Source organism: Somniosus microcephalus, unplaced genomic scaffold (genome assembly GCF_052327205.1).
Source record: "Somniosus microcephalus isolate GS21.2 unplaced genomic scaffold, FLI_Smic_1.0 unresolved_chr1, whole genome shotgun sequence".
Classification (NCBI taxonomy): Eukaryota; Metazoa; Chordata; class Chondrichthyes; order Squaliformes; family Somniosidae; genus Somniosus; species Somniosus microcephalus.
Window position 1 is genome coordinate 159634876 of NW_028225179.1, and position 22910 is coordinate 159657785.

Sequence of the window (22910 nt, forward strand, 5' to 3'; positions counted from 1 at the left end):
TCTTCCCCTGGCTGGAAAGGTAAGCTTCCCCTTCGGGCGACGGCCGCTGGCTTCCAGGGTTCGCAGCCTGCGCGTCGGCTTCAGTGCGCTCCCTTTTCTCGGCAGGGCAACCGGTGCTGGGTACACCCCGTTGACAGCGAACAGTTTCAGCCGCTGGCTGGATCTCGCTCAGTCACCCCATTGACGGCGAACAGTTTCAGCTGCTGGCTGGACCTCGCTCAGTCTCCCTTACTCGGGCTCTGTCTCTCCCGCTCACTCGGGCTTCCAATCGCCCTCCCAGCCCTCTCGCAGTCCGGTGCTTCCCTCCCCGGCTGCGGCTGAGTTCTCCGCGATGTATCTCTTTTTATATCTTCCCGCGCCTTACGATCCTGTTGCAGCGCTTCGTGGCCTCAGTCACTGTCCGACCTTTCCCACTTCAATCGCCCTCCCAGCCTCTCGCAGTCCGTGCTTTCCTCCCCGGCTGCGGCTGAGTTCTCCGCGGTTTATTTATTTTATATCTTCCCGCACCTTACGATCCCATCGCAGCGCTTCGTGGCCTCGGTCGTTGTCCGGCCTTTTTCGCTGGTCGTGGTCTAGCTGCCTCACGACGCCGTTGCGTCTCCCAGCCCGCTTGTACCGCGGTTTCCTTGCTCCACGCTGCCCCAGTCTCAGCGCCTCTGGGCCCGACTTCTGTCCGGCTCCTTCCCCTCTCGACCATGATCGAGTTCACCGCCCTTCTCCTCCGTGTATTTTTTTATTTTCCCTTTACTCACAGTCACCGTGGCCGACTTGCTTCTCGTGCTGATCAGCGCACTCCCCACCATGGTAGAAGGAACAATCAGTGCCTGTTGCTGATGGAAGGCTTCATGTTTGAAATCTTCCTCCTTTCTTGCTCTGCAGACTCGAGTTTTCTCTCAGCAGAACGACGAGGGCGGGTGCCTCTTCTCGACGCTCGATAACTGCTTCGGAAGTATTGTTGCCGCAGGGTAAGATCGAACTCGTCACCACTGTAAAGTCTGTGGGTTGTATAGTGAATTAATACACAGACTACAAGAGTAACTTAAAACAGGACTTTACTATTCAGAGGTCAGGGCGAATCTGCCCATTAAATCCTGACACCGCACTTATATACCGGTGTGGTCACCAGCGGTATTACAGTATACAGAAGCCAAAATAAAGTAGTGCAACACCTAAAATAGTTCTCTTAAAGGTGGACGGTTACATACAATAGTTCTCTTAAAGGTAGACGGGTACATACACTACACTGCCCCCTCCCTCTTCCGATCACTGCCCCTCCCTCTCCCCATCACTGCCCCTCCCTCTCCCGATCACTGCTCCTCCCTCTCCCGATCACTGCCCCTCCCTCCAAATCGCATCCCCCGACCCCAGGACATACCCGGGAATGCACAGAAGGTTCATGCAGCTCGGCAGTCACATTCCAATGAAGACCGAGTCCCAATATTTGAAATCTCATAGACCTGAAACGTTACCTCTGTTTCTGTCTTCACAGATGCCGCCTGACCTGCTCAGTATTTCCAGCATTTTCTGATATTATTTCAGATTTCCAGCTTCCGCAGTGTTTTGTTTTTGTATTTGAAACTGAAGTAATTCTGTGCATTGAATATAATTTCAATGGGCCTGCCCGTGTGTGGCAGGAAATCCAATGGGCGGTGAAATCGGTGGACTGCGCCCAGAGTCACATTTCCACCCACTCCCCCCAGCTGTGTCCATTCATTGCCAGAGGGAGGGTGGAAGGTCCCAGCCCAGGGATTTGATGCTAAACTACACTGGTTTATATATTGCATCTCCAGATAATCTTACCAGAGTCAACTGAGCCGAGAGTAACTTTATCCTGGCAACTAATTTTATAAATCGCACCGTTAGGCTTTGCCAAATGTGAGTTTCTCACACCACTGTTTAATTTCAAGTAAATATTTCAGTCATTTCAATCTGTAAACCTCTGGTCTGTGTGATAATATCTGCTATTTAAAGAGACTTTAGTTGTGTAGGAGGAGACTAGATTGAATTCAGTCAGTAAATTACTGCCACTGAGGTATCTGTTAGTGCCCCAGATGTGCGCCGCTGTGAGGAGCAAATGGAAAAACGTGACAGCATCTGGATCGTAAGAGGAAACATCTGTTTTCAGCAGGGTGTCGGATCAGACCCTGGAACAGGTTCATCCAGCCCGCGGACTTGCCCTCAGAGGCGGACTGACTGTCGGGAAATGTCCCCGAGTGTCCCCCGGACCCTCCACCGATGAATTTGGACTCTGGGTCTTTCTAAAGCCGGTCTGTCCCGGGGCTCTGAGGCGTTTCCCGAGCTCCCCCCTCCCCGCTCTCCAGCCGCCTTCACTCACTCTGCAGCGCTCCTCTGCTCTGCAGTGAAACCCCGATTAAAATGAGACGGAGCTGATAAGCTGAGGGTTGGAACTGACTCGATAGCAAAATACTGCAGATGTTGGAAATCCGAAATAACAACAGAAAATGCTGGAAAAACTCAGCAAGTCAGACAACATCCGTGGAGAGAAATTTGAGTTGACGTTTCGGGTTTGACCCTTCTTCAAAACTGGAGAGAAAAGGAACTAGATCGAAGGCAGGGCTGCGATCGGACAAAAGAATAAAAGAACCAAAAGAAGTAAAAGAGATTAGAAGCTAGACGAGATGGTAATAGGCTGTGATTAGGTGTAAAGTGTACTGGCAGGGCAAAAGATAGCTGCCAGGTGTGAGAGAGAAACAAAAGGAAAAGGGGGGGGGGAAAGGAAAGGAGTGGAAAAATATAAGTGAAAATGAAATAGGGGCCGAGGTTATGATCTGAAATTGTTGAACTCGATATTGAGACCGGAAGGCTGCAGACTGCCTAATCGGAAGATGAGGTGCTGTTCCTCGAGTTTACGTTGAGCTTCCGTGGAACAGTACAAGAGGCCAAGGACGGTGAGGTCCGAGTGGGAATGGAGCGGTGAATTAAAATGACAGGCGACCGGAAGCTCGGGGTCACCCTTACGGACTGAACGGAGGTGTTCCGCAAAGCGGTCACCCAATCTGCATTTGGTCTCCCCAATGTAGAGGAGACCGCATCGTGAGCAGCGAATACAGTATACTAGATTGCGAGAAGTACAAGTAAATCGCTGTTTCACCTGGAAGGGGTGTTTGGGGCCCTGGACAGTGGGAATGGGGGAGGTATCGGGGCAGGTGTTACATCTCCTCCGCTTGCACGGGAAGGTGCCAGGCGAAGGGGAAGGGCTGTTTGGGGTGATAGAGGAGTGGACTAGGGTGTCTCGGAGAGAGCGGTCCCTGCGGAATGCTGAAAGGGGAGGGGAGGGGAAGATACGTTTGGTGGTGGGATCACTTTGGAGGTAGCGGAAATGCCGGAGGATGATCCGTTGAATGTGGAGGCTGGTGGGGTGAAAGGTGAGGACAAGGGGAACCCTATCGTGGTTCCGGGAGGGAGGGGCAGGGGTGAGGGCAGAGGTGCGGGAGATAGAACTGACACGGATCATCCTCCGGCATTTCCGCTACCTCCAAAGTGATCCCACCACCAAACGTATCTTCCCCTCCCCTCCCCTTTCAGCATTCCGCAGGGACCGCTCTCTCCGAGACACCCTAGTCCACTCCTCTATCACCCCAAACAGCCCTTCCCCTTCGCCTGGCACCTTCCCGTGCAAGCGGAGGAGATGTAACACCTGCCCCTATACCTCCCCCCTCCCCACTGTCCAGGGCCCCAAACACCCCTTCCAGGTGAAACAGCGATTTACTTGTACTTCTCGCAATCTAGTATACTGTATTCGCTGCTCACGATGCGGTCTCCTCTACATTGGGGAGACCAAACGCAGATTGGGTGACCGCTTTGCGGAACACCTCCGTTCAGTCCGTAAGGGTGACCCCGAGCTTCCGGTCGCCTGTCATTTCAATTCACCGCTCCATTCCCACTCAGACCTCACCGTCCTTGGCCTCTTGTATTGTTCCACGGAAGCTCAACGTAAACTCGAGGAACAGCACCTCATCTTCCGATTAGGCACTCTGCAGCCTTCCGGTCTCAATATCGAGTTCAACAATTTCAGATCATAACCTCGGCCCCTATTTCATTTTCACTTATATTTTTCCACTCCTTTCCTTTCCCCCCCCCTTTTCCTTTTGTTTCTCTCTCACACCTGGCAGCTATCTTTTGCCCTGCCAGTACACTTTACACCTAATCACAGCCTATTACCATCTCGTCTAGCTTCTAATCTCTTTTACTTCTTTTGGTTCTTTTATTCTTTTGTCCGATCGCAGCCCTGCCTTCGATCTAGTTCCTTTTCTCTCCAGTTTTGAAGAAGGGTCAAACCCGAAACGTCAACTCAAATTTCTCTCCACGGATGTTGTCTGACTTGCTGAGTTTTTCCAGCATTTTCTGTTGTTATTTAGGTTGGAACTGACTGTTGACCAGGTCATTGTCACTGGACCCGCCCCCTCACTGAGTGACAGGCTCTCCGGCCAATCCGCTTCCGCCGGGAGAGACCCGCCCACTCACTGAGTGACAGGCTCTCCGGCCAATCCACTTCCCCGGGAGAGACCCGCCCCCTGACTGAGTGACAGGCTCTCCGGCCAATCCACTTCTCTCGGGAGAGACCCGCCCCCTCACTGAGTGACAGGCTCTCCGGCAATCCACTTCCCCCGGGAGAGACTCGCCCCCTCACTGAGTGACAGGCTCTCCGGCCAATGACCAGGTCATTGTCACTGGACACGGGCTCTTCTATTTCAGCCTGTGAATCGCATGCAGACGGGTCGCGGAACAGACTCAGGAATTGGTCATTGACGGAACCTTCATGCGGTTCCTTCTGAGAGCGAGTGAAGCTGGCGGGCCTTGGGGAAGTGTGGCCAATGGCCGCGGTGGGAAAGCAGCTCGAGTGAGCCGGACCGCGGGAATCCACCGGAGACACGGCCATGGAGCGCCACCTTCCGGCTGTGGAGCCACATTACAGGCAGCGAGCTCACCGGCTTCCTGCAGTTCTGACCAAGGCTCATCGACCTGAAACTCGGTTTCTCTCCCGACACATGCTGCCTGACCTGCTGAGGATTTCCAGCATTTCCTGTGTTTATTCCTGCAGTTCGCCCCTCATTCTGGACTTAGCTGGACATTTTGAACTACCGCCCAAAACCGATTTTATCCCCAGAATTCGTTCATTGATTTTTTTTTTCGTAATGAAATTGCATCCAACCAGCGATCACGTGGTTTCAGAGCAGTCTCACCATCTTTATTACATTCATTAATCTAACAATACAAACAAAGCGAACGAAAAGAACAAAAATGTTGTCAGACAAAAACTCTAAAGCAGGAAGTTCAGGCGCTGCTTACTGGTCTGTCAGGAGCAAGATACCCGTGGATGTAGTGGAAGAAAGTTCACGGGCACTGTTGTTGGCCACACATTGAGATCCGGATCTTACTCAGGCCAACAGAGGCAGGTAAAGAAGAGAGGAAAGGAGCATCAATCACACAGCGGCATGGGGTTTCTCAGCAGAAACAGGGTGTATTCCAGCAGATGCATGAAGCACACAGCAGAGGCAATCAGCATCCCAGCAGAAGCAGGGTGCTCACATCAGAGCCAAGACACGTCCCAGCACAGGCAGTGAGGTAAAGAAATGAAACAAAGGTGCTCTCTTCTTCTATATCTGCTCGAAGCCGGTTACATTTCCGTATTAGCAGAGACATGGTGTGAACAATAATATAAAAAACAGAATCTACTAATACAATAAATCTGAATTGGAAAAGGTGTTTCAGGTGTATAACGCCTCATCACAAGTTCTGATGAACAGATTCACATTCAAACCATCAATCGGCTCTTTTCTCTTTACAGATACTGACTGGTCTGCCATGCCCTGCCGGCACTTTGTGTTTTATATCCGGGAGTAACAGTTTGCCAGTGAGCCCCATCAGCTGGGAACAGATGTGTGGCACTGGAGGGGCGGGGGAAAAGGGGACAACTGAATTTGCCACACTACAGTGACAGAGCTTACTCATGAAAAAAATAAGTTGAAAACCACAATATTTCTCAATGCACTGAGGGCTGTAGAAGAGATTTCACTCCAGCTTATAGGGCAGCACAGCTCAGACTGGGAGATCACCATGTGTGGAGTGCAGCGAGCACCGTGGCACAGTGAGCTGAGCACCAGCATAGCCAATCGCCTTTTTATAATGTGGCTTTCTTTGTAGAAGTCCCTCAAACCTCAATTTCCTCGCTTCTTCTCCAGAAGGCACGAACTCCAGTCTCGGGAACAGCAGAGCTGAGCTCAGTTGTGTCCTCACCTGATGGCCACGTCCAGCGGGAGGAGTCACTGGAGAGCACCCAGGCTGGGGCTCTTTTCTCTAGATCAGAGAAGACTGAGGGATGATGTCGCTTTTAAAAGTTCTTTAGAATAATTTCTCCGTGACTACACAAAGCACTCTGGGTCCAGGTATATTGTGTATCAGTAAAACAGGTTTATTATGCATTAAACATCCAGTACCAAGAAGTAATACTGAACAAGAAGATAGTCCCAGTCTGTTCATCAAACCCTGGCATTCCTCCGAGTGACTGTGGCGCTAATTACATTACATGGACATTACATTAAACCTACCTCTTTGACCAAGCTCAGTATCAGATTTGGTTTGATAACATTCCTGTGAAGCGCCTTGGGTCATTTTACTATGTTTAAGGTGCTATATAAATGCAATTTGTTGTTGTTGTTGTTTGATTCCAATCCAGGACCAAGGGGTGAAGTAACGGTCTGACACATACCTAGGGCGCTGCCTAGGATAATCCAGTAACTAGTTTCCATTCACTTTTGACCAAAGTATCTCCCAGGCACCCTCTGGAAATAAATTTCATGTCTTCAGCAACCACTTCAGAGATTTTTTAACTGATTAATCTCCTCCCTATACTCGGAATACAGGCCCAGATTTTGGAATTCCGCTCTCCTGACACACAGCAAGAGCCCATATTGGGAAATTCCACAATCCCAACCTGTGCTTTTTTGAACATTGGACAAACCGGGATGCGGATTTTCCCGACAGGGACTCGGTGTGTGCCAGGAGCACGGAAGAGGGAATTCTAGGCTCGTGTTTATTTTCCCTTTTTTCTGATCCCATCGTCTTTCAGTTCTGAAGGAAGGTCCTGCCTGAATTGTCTGATCAGCCGAGTGTTTCAGCATTTGCTGTTTTTGATATTCCCTCAGTACCGGTTTCCACCAGCAGGTGGTGATACTGCACTGTAAAACTTTACAGCGCTTTGTACAGCTCGCCATCCCCATCTCCTGGCTGAAAGTGGCACTACAACCAACTGCAGGGGAACGTCAAACACTCTGGGGTGAATTTTCACTTTTACCACAACAAGCGTTAGCGGATCGGCCGCCCGTTTTACAGCCCGCACCGCAGTAAAAGTGAACATTCAGCCCGGTAAACCGAAGATCTGCAAACTCCCCGTCATCTTGAAGAGAGAGAGTTTGTGTATTTCTCATCACTAATGGTGCTGATGAACTGAGGAATGTCCTCATTTTGAGAGCACAACTTATACCTGCTTTTTAATATAAAGGAGTGGGGCAGTGATGAGAAAGGGCTGGGATGGAGTTGCTGTCGGTTTTACTTTTTATTTTAGTCTTTGTTTTTATTACAGTGTCAGCCAGTGGCTCAGTTGGTCGCACTCTCGCTTCCTGAGTCAGAAAGTTGTGGGTTCAAGTCCCACTCCAGAGACATGAGCACAACAATCTAGGCTGACACTCCAGTGCAGTACTGAGCGAGCGCCGCACTGTCGGAGGTGTCTTTTCGATGAGACCTTAAACCGAGGCCCTGTCTGCTCTCTCAGGTGGATGTAAAAGATCCCAAGGCACTATTTCAGAGAAGAGTTCTGACGAAGGGTCATTGACCTGAAACGTTAACTCTGTTTCTCTCTCCACAGATGCTGCCTGACCTGCTGAGTATTTCCAGCATTTTCTCTCTTTATTTCAGATTTCCAGCATCTGCAGTATTTTGCTTTTGTGTTTGAGTTTTCCCCGGTGTCTTGGCCAATATTTATCCCTCAATTAGCGTAACAAAAAACAGATTACTGGTCATTATCATGTTGCTGTCTGTGGGAGCTTGCTGTGCGCAGATTGGCTGCCGCGTTTCCCACATTACAACAGTGACTACACTCCAAAAAGTACTTCATTGGCTGTAAAGCACTTTGGGAAGCCCGGTGGTTGTGAAAGGCGCTATAGAAATGTAAGTCTTTCTTTCTTCTTCTGACATTTTATATTTTTATTGGTTTTATTTAGTCTCATTGGGATTTTACAATGTGTAATTTGGAAATTACATTTTCTAACTCCTGACCCCTGACCTCTGCTCCTGACCCGAATGGCGCGGGGTCAAATCACTGACGTCATGGATGATGTGGGCCTGCCCGAGGCCCCGCCCCTTTTACAGACCCGGATCGGAGCCGGAGCAGATTCTCAGCCACTTGTTTTCATCCAAAGGCCAGAAGAAAGGATAAAGTTTCCCCGTGAATTTATTCCCAGTGAAGGTGTGGAGATGGGACTTGGTGTCCGCGCTGTAAAATGAAACTGTCCCGGACTCATAACTGAGATAAACTCCCACCTTCCCGGGGATCGGACCGGCGGGGAGAGCGGATTGAGGGGAGGAGTTTACATAAATATCATCAAAATTCTGCTCGATGGTCCAGAATCCATTCTCCGGGCTCAGTGTGAGCCGACCCTTCCTCTCCACAGACTCTGCGGCTACTCCCAGACTCCAGACCTGATTCCCCGCCACCTCCACCTCCCAGTAATGTCTCCCCGATGTGAATCCCTCCGATCCCAGCACACAGGCCCAGTTTGTAAACCTCTTCCCGGTGTCAGGGAGATTCCTCCGGGTGTCGGTCCATCTCACACTCTTCAGATCCTCAGACACCTCGAGCTCTGGATTCGCTGTTTCGACATCCAGGGTCACAGAGACTGGGAGAAAAAACAGAGAATTAGAGAGATTCACCCGGGATTAGAGAGAGACTGGCGAGGGATCGGGGGGGAGAGACTGGCCGGGGATCGGGGGGGAGAGACTGGCCGGGGATCGGGGGGAGAGACTGGCCGGGGATCGGGGGGAGAGACTGGCCGGGGATCGGGGGGAGAGACTGGCCGGGGATCGGGGGGGAGAGACTGGCCGGGGATCGGCGGGGGGGGGGGGGGGGGGTGGGGGAGACTGGCTGGGGATCGGGGAGAGAGACTGGCCGGGGATCGGGGGGGAAAGACTGGCCGGGGATCGGGGGGAAGAGACTGGCCGGGGATCGGGGGGGAGAGACTGGCCGGGGATCGGGGGGAAGAGACTGGCCGGGGATCAGGGGGAGACTGGCCGGGGATCGGGGGGAGAGACTGGCCGGGGATCGGGGCGGCGGGGGGGGGTGGGGGAGAGACTGGCCGGGGATCGGGGGGAGACTGGCCGGGGATCGGGGGGAGAGACTGGCCGGGGATCGGGGGGGGGGTGGGAAAAGAGACTGGCCGGGGATCGGGGGGGTGGCGGGAGAGACTGGCCGGGGATCGGGGGGAGAGACTGGCCGGGGATTGGCGGGGAGAGACTGGCCGGGGATCGGGGGGAGAGACTGGCCGGGGATTGGCGGGGAGAGACTGGCCGGGGATCGGGGGGAAGAGACTGGCCGGGGATCGGGGGGAAGAGACTGGCCGGGGATCGGGGGGAGAGACTGGCCGGGGATCGGGGGGAGAGACTGGCCGGGGATCGGGGGGAAGAGACTGGCCGGGGATCGGGGGGAGAGACTGGCCGGGGATCGGGGGGAAGAGACTGGCCGGGGATCGGGGGGAAGAGACTGGCCGGGGATCGGGGGGAAGAGACTGGCCGGGGATCGGGGGGAAGAGACTGGCCGGGGATCGGGGGGAAGAGACTGGCCGGGGATCGGGGGGAAAGACTGGCCGGGGATCGGGGGGAAGAGACTGGCCGGGGATCGGGGGGAGAGACTGGCCGGGGATCGGGGGGAAGAGACTGGCCGGGGATCGGGGGGAGAGACTGGCCGGGGATCGGGGGGAAAGACTGGCCGGGGATCGGGGGGAAGAGACTGGCCGGGGATCGGGGAGAGACTGGCCGGGGATCGGGGGGGAGAGACTGGCCGGGGATCGGGGAGAGACTGGCCGGGGATCGGGGGGAGAGACTGGCCGGGGATCGGGGGGAAGAGACTGGCCGGGGATCGGGGGGAGAGACTGGCCGGGGATCGGGGGGAAAGACTGGCCGGGGATCGGGGGGAAGAGACTGGCCGGGGATCGGGGGGGAGAGACTGGCCGGGGATCGGGGGGAAGAGACTGGCCGGGGATCGGGGGGAAAGACTGGCCGGGGATCGGGGGGAAGAGACTGGCCGGGGATCGGGGGGAAGAGACTGGCCGGGGATCGGGGGGAAGAGACTGGCCGGGGATCGGGGGGAAAGACTGGCCGGGGATCGGGGGGAGAGACTGGCCGGGGATCGGGGCGGCGGGGGGGGGTGGGGGAGAGACTGGCCGGGGATCGGGGGGAGACTGGCCGGGGATCGGGGGGAGAGACTGGCCGGGGATCGGGGGGGGGGTGGGAAAAGAGACTGGCCGGGGATCGGGGGGAGAGACTGGCCGGGGATCGGGGGGAGAGCGTGGCCGGGGATCGGGGGGAAGAGACTGGCCGGGGATCGGGGGGAAGAGACTGGCCGGGGATCGGGGGGGAAGAGACTGGCCGGGGATCGGGGGGAAGAGACTGGCCGGGGATCGGGGGGGAGAGACTGGCCGGGGATCGGGGGGGAGAGACTGGCCGGGGATCAGGGGGAGACTGGCCGGGGATCGGGGGGAGAGACTGGCCGGGGATCGGGGGGAGAGACTGGCCGGGGATCGGGGCGGCGGGGGGGGGGTGGGGGGGAGACTGGCCGGGGATCGGGGGGAGACTGGCCGGGGATCGGGGGGAGAGACTGGCCGGGGATCGGGGGGGGGGGGGGGGAAAGAGACTGGCCGGGGATCGGGGGGAGAGACTGTCCGGGGATCGGGGGGGGTGGCGGGAGAGACTGGCCGGGGATCGGGGGGAGAGGCTGGCCGGGGATTGGCGGGGAGAGCGTGGTCGGGGATCGGGGGGAGAGACTGGCCGGGGATCGGGGGGAGAGACTGGCCGGGGATCGGGGGGAGAGACTGGCCGGGGATCGGGGGGAGAGACTGGCCGGGGATCGGGGGGAGAGACTGGCCGGGGATCGGGGGGAGAGACTGGCCGGGGATCGGGGGGAGAGACTGGCCGGGGATCGGGGAGAGATGCTCTCACCGAGATCCCCCTTTCTGACTGATTTTTTGTTTCTCAATTCGAGAAAAGAGCCGCCCTGAGGGCAGGAAACGAGGATCTGACAACAGCAGAAAACACCGGGGCTTCCAGGGAGGGAGGTCACAGCTTCTGAAAATATCAAACATTACACCCGCCTCCGCACTGTGGGATTCTGTGGGGATATAAATACTAAAATGAACAAAAGCTGGAACTGGAGCCTCAATGTACAACTAAATACTGTTCCCAGTTTAATGCACCACAAACTGGGGTTACAATACCTGGGGGTTGAACTCATTCCATACTCCTTACCAGATTACTCACTGAGGAAAGTCACTCTGTGGGACTGGGTGTATATGGGTAGATGTGTGTGTGTGTGTTCCTCAAAGTAGAAAAGTCCCCGGTCTGGATGGGATGCATCCTATGTTACTGGGGGAAGTAAGGGGGGAAATTGCGGAGGTTCTGGCCACAATCTTCCAATGCTCCTTAGATCTGGGGGTGGTGCCAGAGGACCGGAGGATTGCAAATGTTACACCGCTCTTTTAAAAAGGGGAGAGGGCTAAACCTGGCAACTACAGGCCAGTCAGCCTAACGTCGGTGGTGGGGAAAGTTGTAGAGGCAATAATCTGGGACAAAATTAATCAGCGTTTGGGAAAGTATGGGCGAGTAAATGAAAGTCAGCACGGATTTGTGTTTGACTAACGTGATCGAGTTCTTTGATGAAGTAACGGGGAGAGTTGATGAAGGTAGTGAGGTGGATGTGGTGTATATAGGCTTTCAAAACAAGGTACCACATAAGAGACTTGTTTTCAAAATTAAAGCCCACAGGATTAAAGGGCAGAAAGTAGCGAGTAGTGGTGAATGGCTGTTTTTCAGATTGGAGGGAAGTATACAGTGGTGATCCCTGGGTCCTTATTAGGACCACTGCTCCTTTTGATATCTATTAATCACAGAAACCCCACAGTGCAGATAGAGGCCATTTCGGCCCATCGAGCCTGCACCAACACATATCCCACCCAATCCCCGTAACCCCACGTATTTAATCCCCTAACACTAAGGGTCAATTTATCATAGCCAATCATCCTAACCCACACATCTTTGGACTGTGGGAGGAAACCGGAGCATCCGGAGGAAACCCACGCAAACACGGGGAGAATGTGCAAACTCCACACAGACAGTCAACCGAGGCCGGATTCGAACCCGGGTCCCTGGCGCTGTGAGGCAACAGTGCTAACCACTATGCCACCGTGCTGCCTGGACTTGGGTATACAAGGCATCATTTCAAAGTTTTCAGACGATATCAAACTTGTAAATGTTGTAAATATTGAGGAGGATAGTAACAGACTTCAGAAGGACATAGACAGACTGATGAAACGATCAGACAAATGATAGACAAAATTTAATGCAGAGAAGTGTTGAGTGATATTTTGGTAGGAAGAATGAGGAGAGGCAATATGATCTCAATGGTACAATTTTAAAGGTGTGCAGGAACAAAGAGGCCCCTGGGGGTGTATGTACATAAATCTTTGAAAGTGGCAGGACAAGTTGAGAAGGCTGTTAAAATAATATGGGATCCTTGGCTTTATTAATACAGGAATAGAGTACAAAAGCAAGGAGGTTATGCTAAACCTTTATAAAACACTGGTTAGGCCTCAGCTGGAGGATTGTGTTCAATTCTGGGCTCCGCACTTTAGGAAGGATGTCAAGGCCTTGGACAGGGCAGAAGAAATTTAGTCGAATGGTACCCGGGATGAGGGACTTCAGTCACGTGGAGAGACTGGAGAAACTGGGGTTGTTCTCCTCAGAGCAGAGAAGGTTAAGAGGAGATTTGACAGACGTGTTCAATATCATGAATGTTTTTGATCGAGTAAATATGGAGAAACTGTTTCGAATGGCAGAAGGGTTGGTAACCAGAGGACACAGATTGAAGGTGATTGGCCAAAGAACCAGAGGCGACATGAGGAAACATTTTTTACACAGCGAGTTGTTGTGATCTGGAACGCGCTGCCTGAAAGGGCGGTGGAAGCAGATTCAATAGTAATATTCCAAAGAGTATTGGATAAATAGTTCAAGGGAAAAAACGACAAGGCTGTGGGGAAAGAGCAGGGGACTGGGATTAATAGGATAGCTCTACCAAAGATGGGCCGAATGGCCTCCTCTTGTTCTGTATCATTCTATGGTCACAAAAAATAAGCATTTTATTAAGAGTGTCTAATCCTCCACCGTGCTTAATCTGAATTAAATTCACTGAAAATGACTTTAAAACTGTACTGAACCATTTACTAGTTTCATTGGTGTACACTAGTCAGTTTCTTCGTAAATTAAATATTTTTTAATATTTAAAAACTGTTAAAACGTGCCTACTAGTGCCTGTGCCCCTAAAAATGGTTTCAATTTGAAGAGCTTCCTCAAACGGTTACAATCAGCGGAAACTCGCCAGGCTCATTATCCCGATCTGGCGGCGGGGCCAGTTTTATGGGCGGGGTCGATAAATGGAACAACACCCAAAAGCTCAGAGGGACTTGAACTTCGAGCTTCGAGCAGTGTAAGGAGATGAGAGCTACACGCTTACAACTGTTCCTGATAAGTCCTCCAGTGAGTATCTGTCTGTACCAGTGTAAGAATCCTGAGAAATCCCCATTTCACATTCCCACTAGCTAACATGGACGAAATGAAATAAACATCATTAGTTGTAGGTTTAGGTTGGTATTATGTAACTGTTCGTCAATGCTCGCCGATTCTTGAATAATCATGTTTATAAACCAGTGTAATATGCCTTGGGTAGACCCAGTTAGATTTTAAAATGGAAGAAAGAGGCCTTGGGCCTGCTTGACCAAATATTAAAAGGTGCAGACTTTAACAAGCCTTGTTAGCAAAGCGACAGTCAGTCTGTGAGAAAAGCTAAGAGAATTAATGGAATTCCAGAGACTGAGATACGAGGCAGGGACTGTAAGATTGTTATAATTACATGTTCATTGTTTTTTTTTTAAATTCTTGTTTTAATATCTTATAACCAATAAAATCTTATAATTGTCAGTAAGAGATCCATAATCGTGTGTAAGGATTAAATGTAGAAGTTTGTAATCATCAACTGTATGCAATGATAGCCTGAATGATGTGTAACATGTAACCCTTTTTCTTATGCTTAACAGTCTGTGAGGAAGCTGTAACCAGACAGCCTGGGGCGAGAAAGAGATTGTCACGGTCGAATAGCCTGCAGTTAGCCTGGGAACCAAGGTCAGGTGCAGTTACCATTGTGCTGAAATGTTAGAACATCCGCAGTGAATTATAAATACAAAGGCCAACAGCAAGGGCCGTATCTCAACCCGTGGAGACATATTCCTTTAGTATTTCCATAAATACCCCAGATAAAACCGCGTGGACCACCCAGCATCGACCTCGATACCGGCTACGGACATGACAATGGCACACCCAGCCCAGTCGACCCTGCGGAGTCCTCCGCACGAACATCTGGGCACTTGTGCTAATATTGGGAGAGCTGTTCCACAGACAAGTCAAGCAACAGCCTGACAGACTCATACTCACAGAATCATACCTTTCAGCCACTGTCCCAAACTCCTCCATCACCATCCCTGGACATTTCCTGTCCCACCGGCAGGACAGACCCACCAGGAGTGGTGCCACAGTGGTATACAGTCGGGAAGGATTGACCCTGGGAGTCCTCAATATTGACTCCGGACCCCATGAAGTCTCATGGCTTTAGGTAAAGCAAGGTGAAGGAAACCTCCTGCTGATTAACACCTACCGCCCTCCCTCAGCTGATGAATCAGTTCTCCTCCATGTTGAACACCACTTGGAAGAAGCACTGAGAGTAGCAAGGGCACAGAATGTACTCTGGGTGGAGGACTTCAATATCCATCACCAAGAGTGGCTCGGTAGCTCCTCTACTGACCGAGCTGGCCAAGTCCTGAAGGACATAGCTGCCAGTCTGGGCCTGTGACATGTGGTGAGAGAACCAACATGAGGGAAAAAACCTACTTGACCTCATCCTCACTAAACTACCTGTCGCAGATGCATCTGCCCATGACAGCATTGGTAGCAGTGACCACTGCACAGTCATTGTGGAGATGAAGTCCCGTCTTCACACTGAGGGCACCCTCCATTGTGTTGTGTGGCACTACCACCGTGCTAAATGGGATAGATTCAGAACAGATCAAGCAGCTCCAAACTGGGCATCCATGAGGCGTTGTGGGCCATCAGCAGCAGCAGAATTGTATTCCACCACAATCAGTAACCTCATGGCCCGACATATCCCTCAGTCTACCATTACCATCAAACCAGGGGACCAACCCTGGCTCACTGAGGAGTGTAGAAGAGCATGCTAGGAGCAGCACTAGGCGTACCGAAAAATGAGGTTCCAACCTGGGGAAGCTGCAACACGGGACTACCTGCATGTTAAAAAGCAGAAGCAGCATGCTATAGACAGGGCTAAGCGAACCCACAATCAACGGATCAGATCAATGCTCTGCAGTTCTGCCACATCTAGTCGTGAATGGTGGTGGACCATTAAACAACTAACGGGAAAAGGAGGCTCCATGAACATCCCCATCTTCAAGGATGGTGGAGTCCAGTACGTGAGTGCAAAAGACAAGGCTGAAGCGTTTGTAACCATCTTCAGCCAGAAGTGCCTAGTGGATGATCCATATCGGCCTTTTCCTGAGGTCCCCACCATCACAGAAACCCGTCTTCAGCCAATTCACTCCACGTGGTAGCAAGAAACGGCCGTGTGCACCGGATACGATCAGAAGTGGGGATGTTCGCTGATGACTGCACAGTGTTCAGCGCCATTCACAACTCCTCAAATAATGAAGCAGTCCATGCCCACATGCAACAAGACCTGGACGACATTCAGGCTTGGGCTGATAAGTGACAGGTAACATTCGCACCACAGAAGTGCCAGGCAATGACTATCTCCAACAAGCGAGAGTCTAACCACCTCCCCTTGACATTCAATGGCATTACCATCACCGAATCCCCCACCATCAACATCCTGGGGGGTCACCATTGACCAGAAACTTAACTGGACCAGCCACATAAATACTGTGGCAACAACAGCAGGTCAGAGGCTGGGTATTCTGCGGCGAGTGTCTCACCTCCTGACTCCCCAAAGCCTTTCTACCATCTACAAGACATGAGTCTAGGTTCGGATCGGTCATGGCCCTGTGGGTAGCGGAGCGGGCCCAGGGGCCGTGTAGCCTGATCCTGCTCCTATTTCGTGTGTGTAATTCTGTTAGATTCAGGAGATGGTTCTGTGATAGTAGATTGGCGGTTAGGATCAGATCAGCCATGATTTTATTGAATGGCGGAGCAGGCTCGAGGGGCCGATTGGCCTACTCCTGCTCCTATTTCTTATGTTCTTATGTTCTAAGTAAGGAGTGTGATGGAATACTCTCCACTTGCCTGGATGACTGCAGCGCAAATAACACTCAAGAATCTCGACACCATACAGGACAAAGCACTCACTTGATTGGCACGTCCCCTCTAACACTTTAAACATTCACGCCCCCAACCAAGGACTGCAGCGGTTCAAGAAGGCGGCTCACCACCACCTTCTCAACGGCAATTAGGGATGGACAATAAATGCTGGCCTGGCCAGCGACACCCACATCCCATAAAAATGAATTTTAAAAAATACAGCGAAGGCTATGGGCCCTGTCAACATCCCGTCTGTCGTGCTGAAGACTTGTGCTCCAGAAACAACAGTGTTTCTAGGCAAGCTGTTCCAGTACAGCTACAACACTGGCATCTATCTGACAATGCCGAAAACTGCCGCGGTATGTCTTGTCCACAAAAAGCAGGACAAATCCAACCCGGCCAATTACCGCAATCGCCAAGACCTCCAAGTTACCACCCATGTCTCACCTCCTGACTCCCCAAAGCCTTTCCACCATCTACAAGGCACAAGTCAGGTGTGTGATGGAATACTCTCCACTTGCCTGGATGAGTGCAGCTCCAACAACACTCAAGAAGCTCGACACATTCCAGGACAAAGCAGCCCGCTTGATTGGAACCCCATCCACCACCTTAAACATTCATTCCCCCAACCACCGGCATACCGTGGCTGCAGTGTGTGCCATCTGCAAGATGCACTGCAACAAATCACCAAGGCTTATTCGGCAGCACCTCCCAAACTCGCGACCTCTACCACCTAGAAGGACAAGGGCAGGAGGCGCATGTGAACACCACCACCTCCAAGTTACCACCCATGTCACACACCATCCTGACTTGGAAGTATATTGTCGTTTCTTCATCGTCACTGGGTCAAAATCCTGGAACATCCTACCGAACAGCACTGTGGGAGTACCTTCACCTCACGGACTGCAACAGTTCAACAGGCGGCTCACCACCACCTACTCAAGGGCAATTAGGGATGGGCAATAAATGCTGGCCTTGTCAGCGACGCCCACATCCCATAAACACGTTTTAAAATGAGTCTTGATGGTCAGAAACAGATGATGTAAGAGTGTCATCAGACCAAGAGCCTGAGTAAGCCAGGGTGATACCAACGTGGCATCTTTATGATTGGATTTTGGGTTTGGGTGTCAGTCAGTCATTGGTTCAGGAGGATCCCATAGGTTTTGAATGAGAGTAAGGATATAAGAAGTTCTTAGCCACAAATTGTAGGAGATTCCAGGGGTAGGAGATTCCAGGGGCAGGAGATTCCAGGAGCAGGAGATTCCAAGGGTAGGAGATTCCAGGAGTAGGAGATTCCAGCGGCGGGAGATTCCAGCGGCGGGAGATTCCAGCGGCGGGAGTTTCCAGCGGCGGGAGTTTCCAGCGGCGGGAGTTTCCAGGGGCGGGAGATTCCAGCGGCGGGAGATTCCAGCGGCGGGAGATTCCAGCGGCGGGAGATTCCAGCGGCGGGAGATTCCAGCGGCGGGAGATTCCAGCGGCGGGAGATTCCAGCGGCGGGAGATTCCAGCGGCGGGAGATTCCAGCGGCGGGAGGTTCCAGGAGCGGGAGATTCCAGGAGCGGGAGATTCCAGGAGCAGGAGATTCCAGGTGTAGGAGATTCCAGGAGTAGGAGATTCCAGGGACACTGTAGAAGAATTCAGGAAGAAACAAGGAGACACCCGGGAGACGAGAAGAGATGAGAGACAAGAGACACAGGGTGCAGCTTACTCACAGTTGCGGCTTGTACCCAGAGTATGAGTGGTAATATAAGTCTCAATTATACACTGTAACTGCTGCTTGAATACTGTAGTGAATGAAGTCTTGCTGAGCTGAATAAAGTTAAATCACTGTCCCCAATACGGGTCAACCTCGAATCATTTGGAACCAGGGTCCCTCTGAACATAACATAAGAACATAAGATATAGGAGCAGGAGGAGGTCATTCGGCCCCTCGAGCCTGCTCCACCATTCAATAAGATCATGGCTGGTTTGATCTTGACCTCAACTCCACTTCCCTGCTCGCTCCCCGTAACCCTCAACTCCCTTCTCGTTCAAAAATCTGTCTATCTCCACCTTAAATATATTTAATGACCCAGCATCCCCAGCTCTCTGGGGAAGAGAATACCAAAGATTCTCGACCCTCTGAGAGAAGAAATTCCTTCTCATCTCAGTTTTAAATCGGTGCCCCCTTATTCTGGAATTATGCCCCCCTAGTTCTAGATTCCCCCACGATGGGAAACATCCTTTCTGCATCTACCCTGTCGAGCCCCTTCAGCGTCTTATATGTTTCTATAAGATCCCCTCCCATTCTTCTAAACCCCAATGAGTATCGGCCCAACCTGCTCAACCTTTCCTCATAAGACAACCCCTTCAACTCAGGAATCAACCTAGTGAACTTTCTCTGAACTGCCTCCAATGCAAGTATATCCTTCCTTAAATAAGGAGACCAAAACTGTACGCAGTACTCCAGGTGTGGTCTCACCAATGCCCTGTACAGCTGTAACAGGACTTCCCTACTTTTATACACCATTCCCTTTGCAATAAAGGCCAACACTCCATTTGCCTTTCTAATTTCTTGCTGTATCTGCATCTTAACTTTTTGTGATTCATGTACAAGGACCCCAGGTCCCTCTGTACCTCAGCATTTTGTAATCTCTCCCCATTTAAATAATAATGTGCTTTTTTATTTTTCCTACCAAAGTGGATAACCTCGCATTTTCCCACATTATACTCCATCTGCCAGATTTTTGCCCACTCACTTAGCCTATCTATATTCCTTTGGAGATTCTTTGCGTCCTCCACACAATTTGTTTCCCACCTATCTTTGTATCATCAGCAAATTTGGCTACATTACACTCGGTCCCGTCATCCAAGTCATTAATATCAATTGTGAATAGCTGAAGCCCCAGCACTGATCATTGCGGTACCTGACTAGTTACAAATTGCTAACCCGAAAATGACCCGTTTATTCCTACTCTCTGTTTTCTGTCCGTTAACCAATCCTCAATCCATGCTACTATATTAGCCCCAATCCCATGAGCCCTAATTTTGGTTAACAACCTCTTGTGTGGCACCTGAGCGAATGCCTTCTGAAAATCCAAATACACCACATCCACCGGTTCCCCCTTATCGATTCTGCTAGTTACAACATCAAAAAACTCGAACCCATTTGTCAAACACGATTTCCCTTTAATAAATCCGTGTAGACTCTGCCCAATCCTATTATTATTTTCTAGGTGCCCTGTAATCACAACGTTAATAATAGATTCCAGCAATTTCCCTACTAATGACGTCAGGCGAACTGGTCTGTAATTCCCCGTTTTCTCACTCCCAGCTCCCTTAAATGGTGGGGGTACATTTACTACTTTCCAATCACGGGAACCATTCCAGAATCTGATCTGTCTGCATCAGGAATCTTACGGTCACTGTATGATCTGTCTGTACCAGTAATCTCACGGTCACTGTATGATCTGTCTGTACCAGTAATCTCACGGTCACTGTATGATCTGTCTGCACCAGTAATCTCATGGTCACTGTATGATCTGTCTGTACCAGTAATTTCACGATCACTCTATGATCTGTCTGTACCAGTAATCTCAATAAATATATGATCTGTCTCTACCAGTAATATCATGATCAATCTATGATCTGTCGATACCAGTATCCGAAGTAAATGTATGATCTGTCTGTACAAGTAATCTCACGATCATTGTATGATCTGTCTGCACCACCAATCTCATGGTCACTGTATGATCTGTCTGTGCCAGTAAACTCACGGTCACTGTATGATCTGTCTATACCAGTAATCCCAGTCACTGTATGATCTGTCTGTACCTGTAATCTCATGGTCACAGTAGGATCTGTCTGTGCCAGTAATCTCATTGTCACTGTGTGATCTGTCTATACCAGTACTCTCGGTAAATGTATGACCTGGCTGTACCAGGAATCTCACGGTCACTGTATGATCTGTCTGTACCAGTAATCTCACGGTCACTGTATGATCTGTCTGTATCAGTAATTTCACGGTCACTGTATGATTTGTCTGTACCAGTAATCTCACGGTCACTGTATGATCTGTCTGTACCAGTAATCTCACGGTCACTGTATGATCTGTCTGTACCAGTAATCTCACGGTCACTGTATGATCTGTCTGTATCAGTAATTTCACGGTCACTGTATGATTTGTCTGTACCAGTAATCTCACGGTCACTGTATGATCTGTCTGTATCAGTAATTTCACGGTCACTGTATGATCTGTCTGTACCAGTAATCTCAGTGTCACTGTATGATCTGTCTGTACCAGTAATCTCAGTGTCACTGTATGATCTGTCTGTACCAGTAATCTTACGGCAACTGTATGATAATAAGAACTTAAGAACATAAGAACATACGAAATAGGAGCAGGAGTCGGCCAATTGGCCAGTCGAGCCTGCTCCGCCATTCAATATGATGATGGCTGATCTGCTGCCTCTTCTCCACTTTCCTGCACTTTCCCAATATCCCTTGATTCTCCTAATATTCAAAATCTATCGATCATTGTCTTGAATATACTCAACGACTGAGCCTCTAGATTTCTCTGGGGAAGAGAATTCCAAAATTTCACCACCCTCGGAGTGAAGAAATTTCTCCTCATCTCAGTTCCATATGTTCGACTCCTTATTCTGAGACTGTGACCCCTGGTTCTAGACTCCCCAGCCAGGGGAAATATCCTCCCTGCATCTACCCTGTCAAGCCTGTAAGAATTCTGTATGTTTCAATGAGATCACTTCTCATTCCTCTAAACTCTAGAGAATATAGGCCCAGTCTACTCAACCTCTCCTCATAGGACAATCCCCCCATTCCCAGGAACCATTCTGGTGAACCTTTGTTGCACTCCCTCTATGGCAAGTACATCTTTCCTTAGGTAAGGAGACCAGAACTGTTCACAATACTCCAGATGTGGTCTTACTAGAGCCCTATATAATTGCAGTGAGACATATTTACTCTTATACTCCAATACACTTGTAATAAAGGCCAACATACCATTTGCTTTCCTAATTGCATGCTGTACTTGCATGTTAACTTTCTGTGATTCGTGTACAAGGACACCCAGGTCCCAATGAGCACCAACATTTCACAATCCCTCACCATTTATAAAATAAGCTGCTTTGCTATTTTCCAACCAAACTGAATAACTTCACATTTGTCCACATTATATTTCATTTGCCATGTTCCTGCCCACTCACTTAGCTTGTCTATATCCACTTAAAGCCTCCTTGCATCCTCCTCACAACTTACATTCCCACCCAGCTTTGTATCATCAGCAAACTTGGATATATTACATTTGGTCCCCTCATCCAAATCATTGCTGTAGATTGTGAACAGCTGAGGCCCAAGCACTGATCCTTGCGGTACCTGACTAGTTACAGATTGCCAACACGAAAATGAACCATTTATTTCTCCTCTCTGATTTCTGTCCAGTAAACCAATCCTCAATCCATGCTACTATATTAGCCCCAATCCCTTGAGCCCTCATTTTGGTTAAGGCACCTTATCGAATGCCTTTTTAATTCCAAATACACCACATCCACTGGTTCCCCCTTATCTATTCTGCTAGTTACATCATCAAAAAACACTAACAGATTTGTCAAACACGATTTCCCTTCAATAAATCCATGTTGACTCGGCCCAATCCTATTATTATGTTCTAAGTGCCCTGTTACCGCATCGTTTATAATAGATTCCAGCATTTTTCCTCATACTGACTGACGTCAGGCTAAATCGTCTGTAACTCCCAGGTTTCTCTCTCCCAACTATCTTTAATAGTGGGGATACATTTGCAACTTTCCAATCGCGGGCACCATTCTAGAATCTGTGATCTGTCTGTACCAGGAATCATACGGTTAATATATGATCTGTCTGTATCAGTAATCTCACTGTCACTGTACGATCTGTCTGTGTCAGTAATCTCACGGTCACTGTATAATCTGTCTCTACCAGTAATCTCACGGTTACTGTATGATTTGTCTGTACCAGTAATCTCTCGTGTGGTGTATGTGCCTTTAAGAGCCCCAGGTGTGCGTAATGCCGGTAATTGCCACTTGGGCTATATAAGCCTGTGTATTGTGTATATCCTTTAGAACCCACCCCAGACTTTGCTTAGTAAATACCTATGAACCAACTTCTGTCTTCAGTGTCTTTATCTACACACGGACACTACAGAGGCGATGAAGTGGAAACGAACTTACCTGCAATTCGGCAGCACCTCAAGGACATCGATTCCTCGGGTGTCCA

The 22910-nt window shown here is 50.5% G+C and overlaps 2 protein-coding genes across 2 annotated transcripts in view; one reads left to right on the plus strand and one right to left on the minus strand.

Moving 5' to 3' along the window:
* The window catches only part of LOC147096368 (zinc-binding protein A33-like), a 766539-nt gene that overhangs the window by 411604 nt on the left and 332025 nt on the right, over positions 1-22910 (plus strand). The gene's annotated exons all lie outside the window — the stretch shown is intronic.
* The window catches only part of LOC147096378 (zinc-binding protein A33-like), a 68787-nt gene continuing 52287 nt past the window's right edge, over positions 6411-22910 (minus strand). The window contains exon 11 of the mRNA XM_085973811.1: positions 6411-8915. Within this exon, the coding sequence (XP_085829937.1) occupies positions 8383-8915 (533 nt within the window). The 3' untranslated portion in view covers positions 6411-8382. The remainder of the gene's footprint in view (positions 8916-22910) is intronic.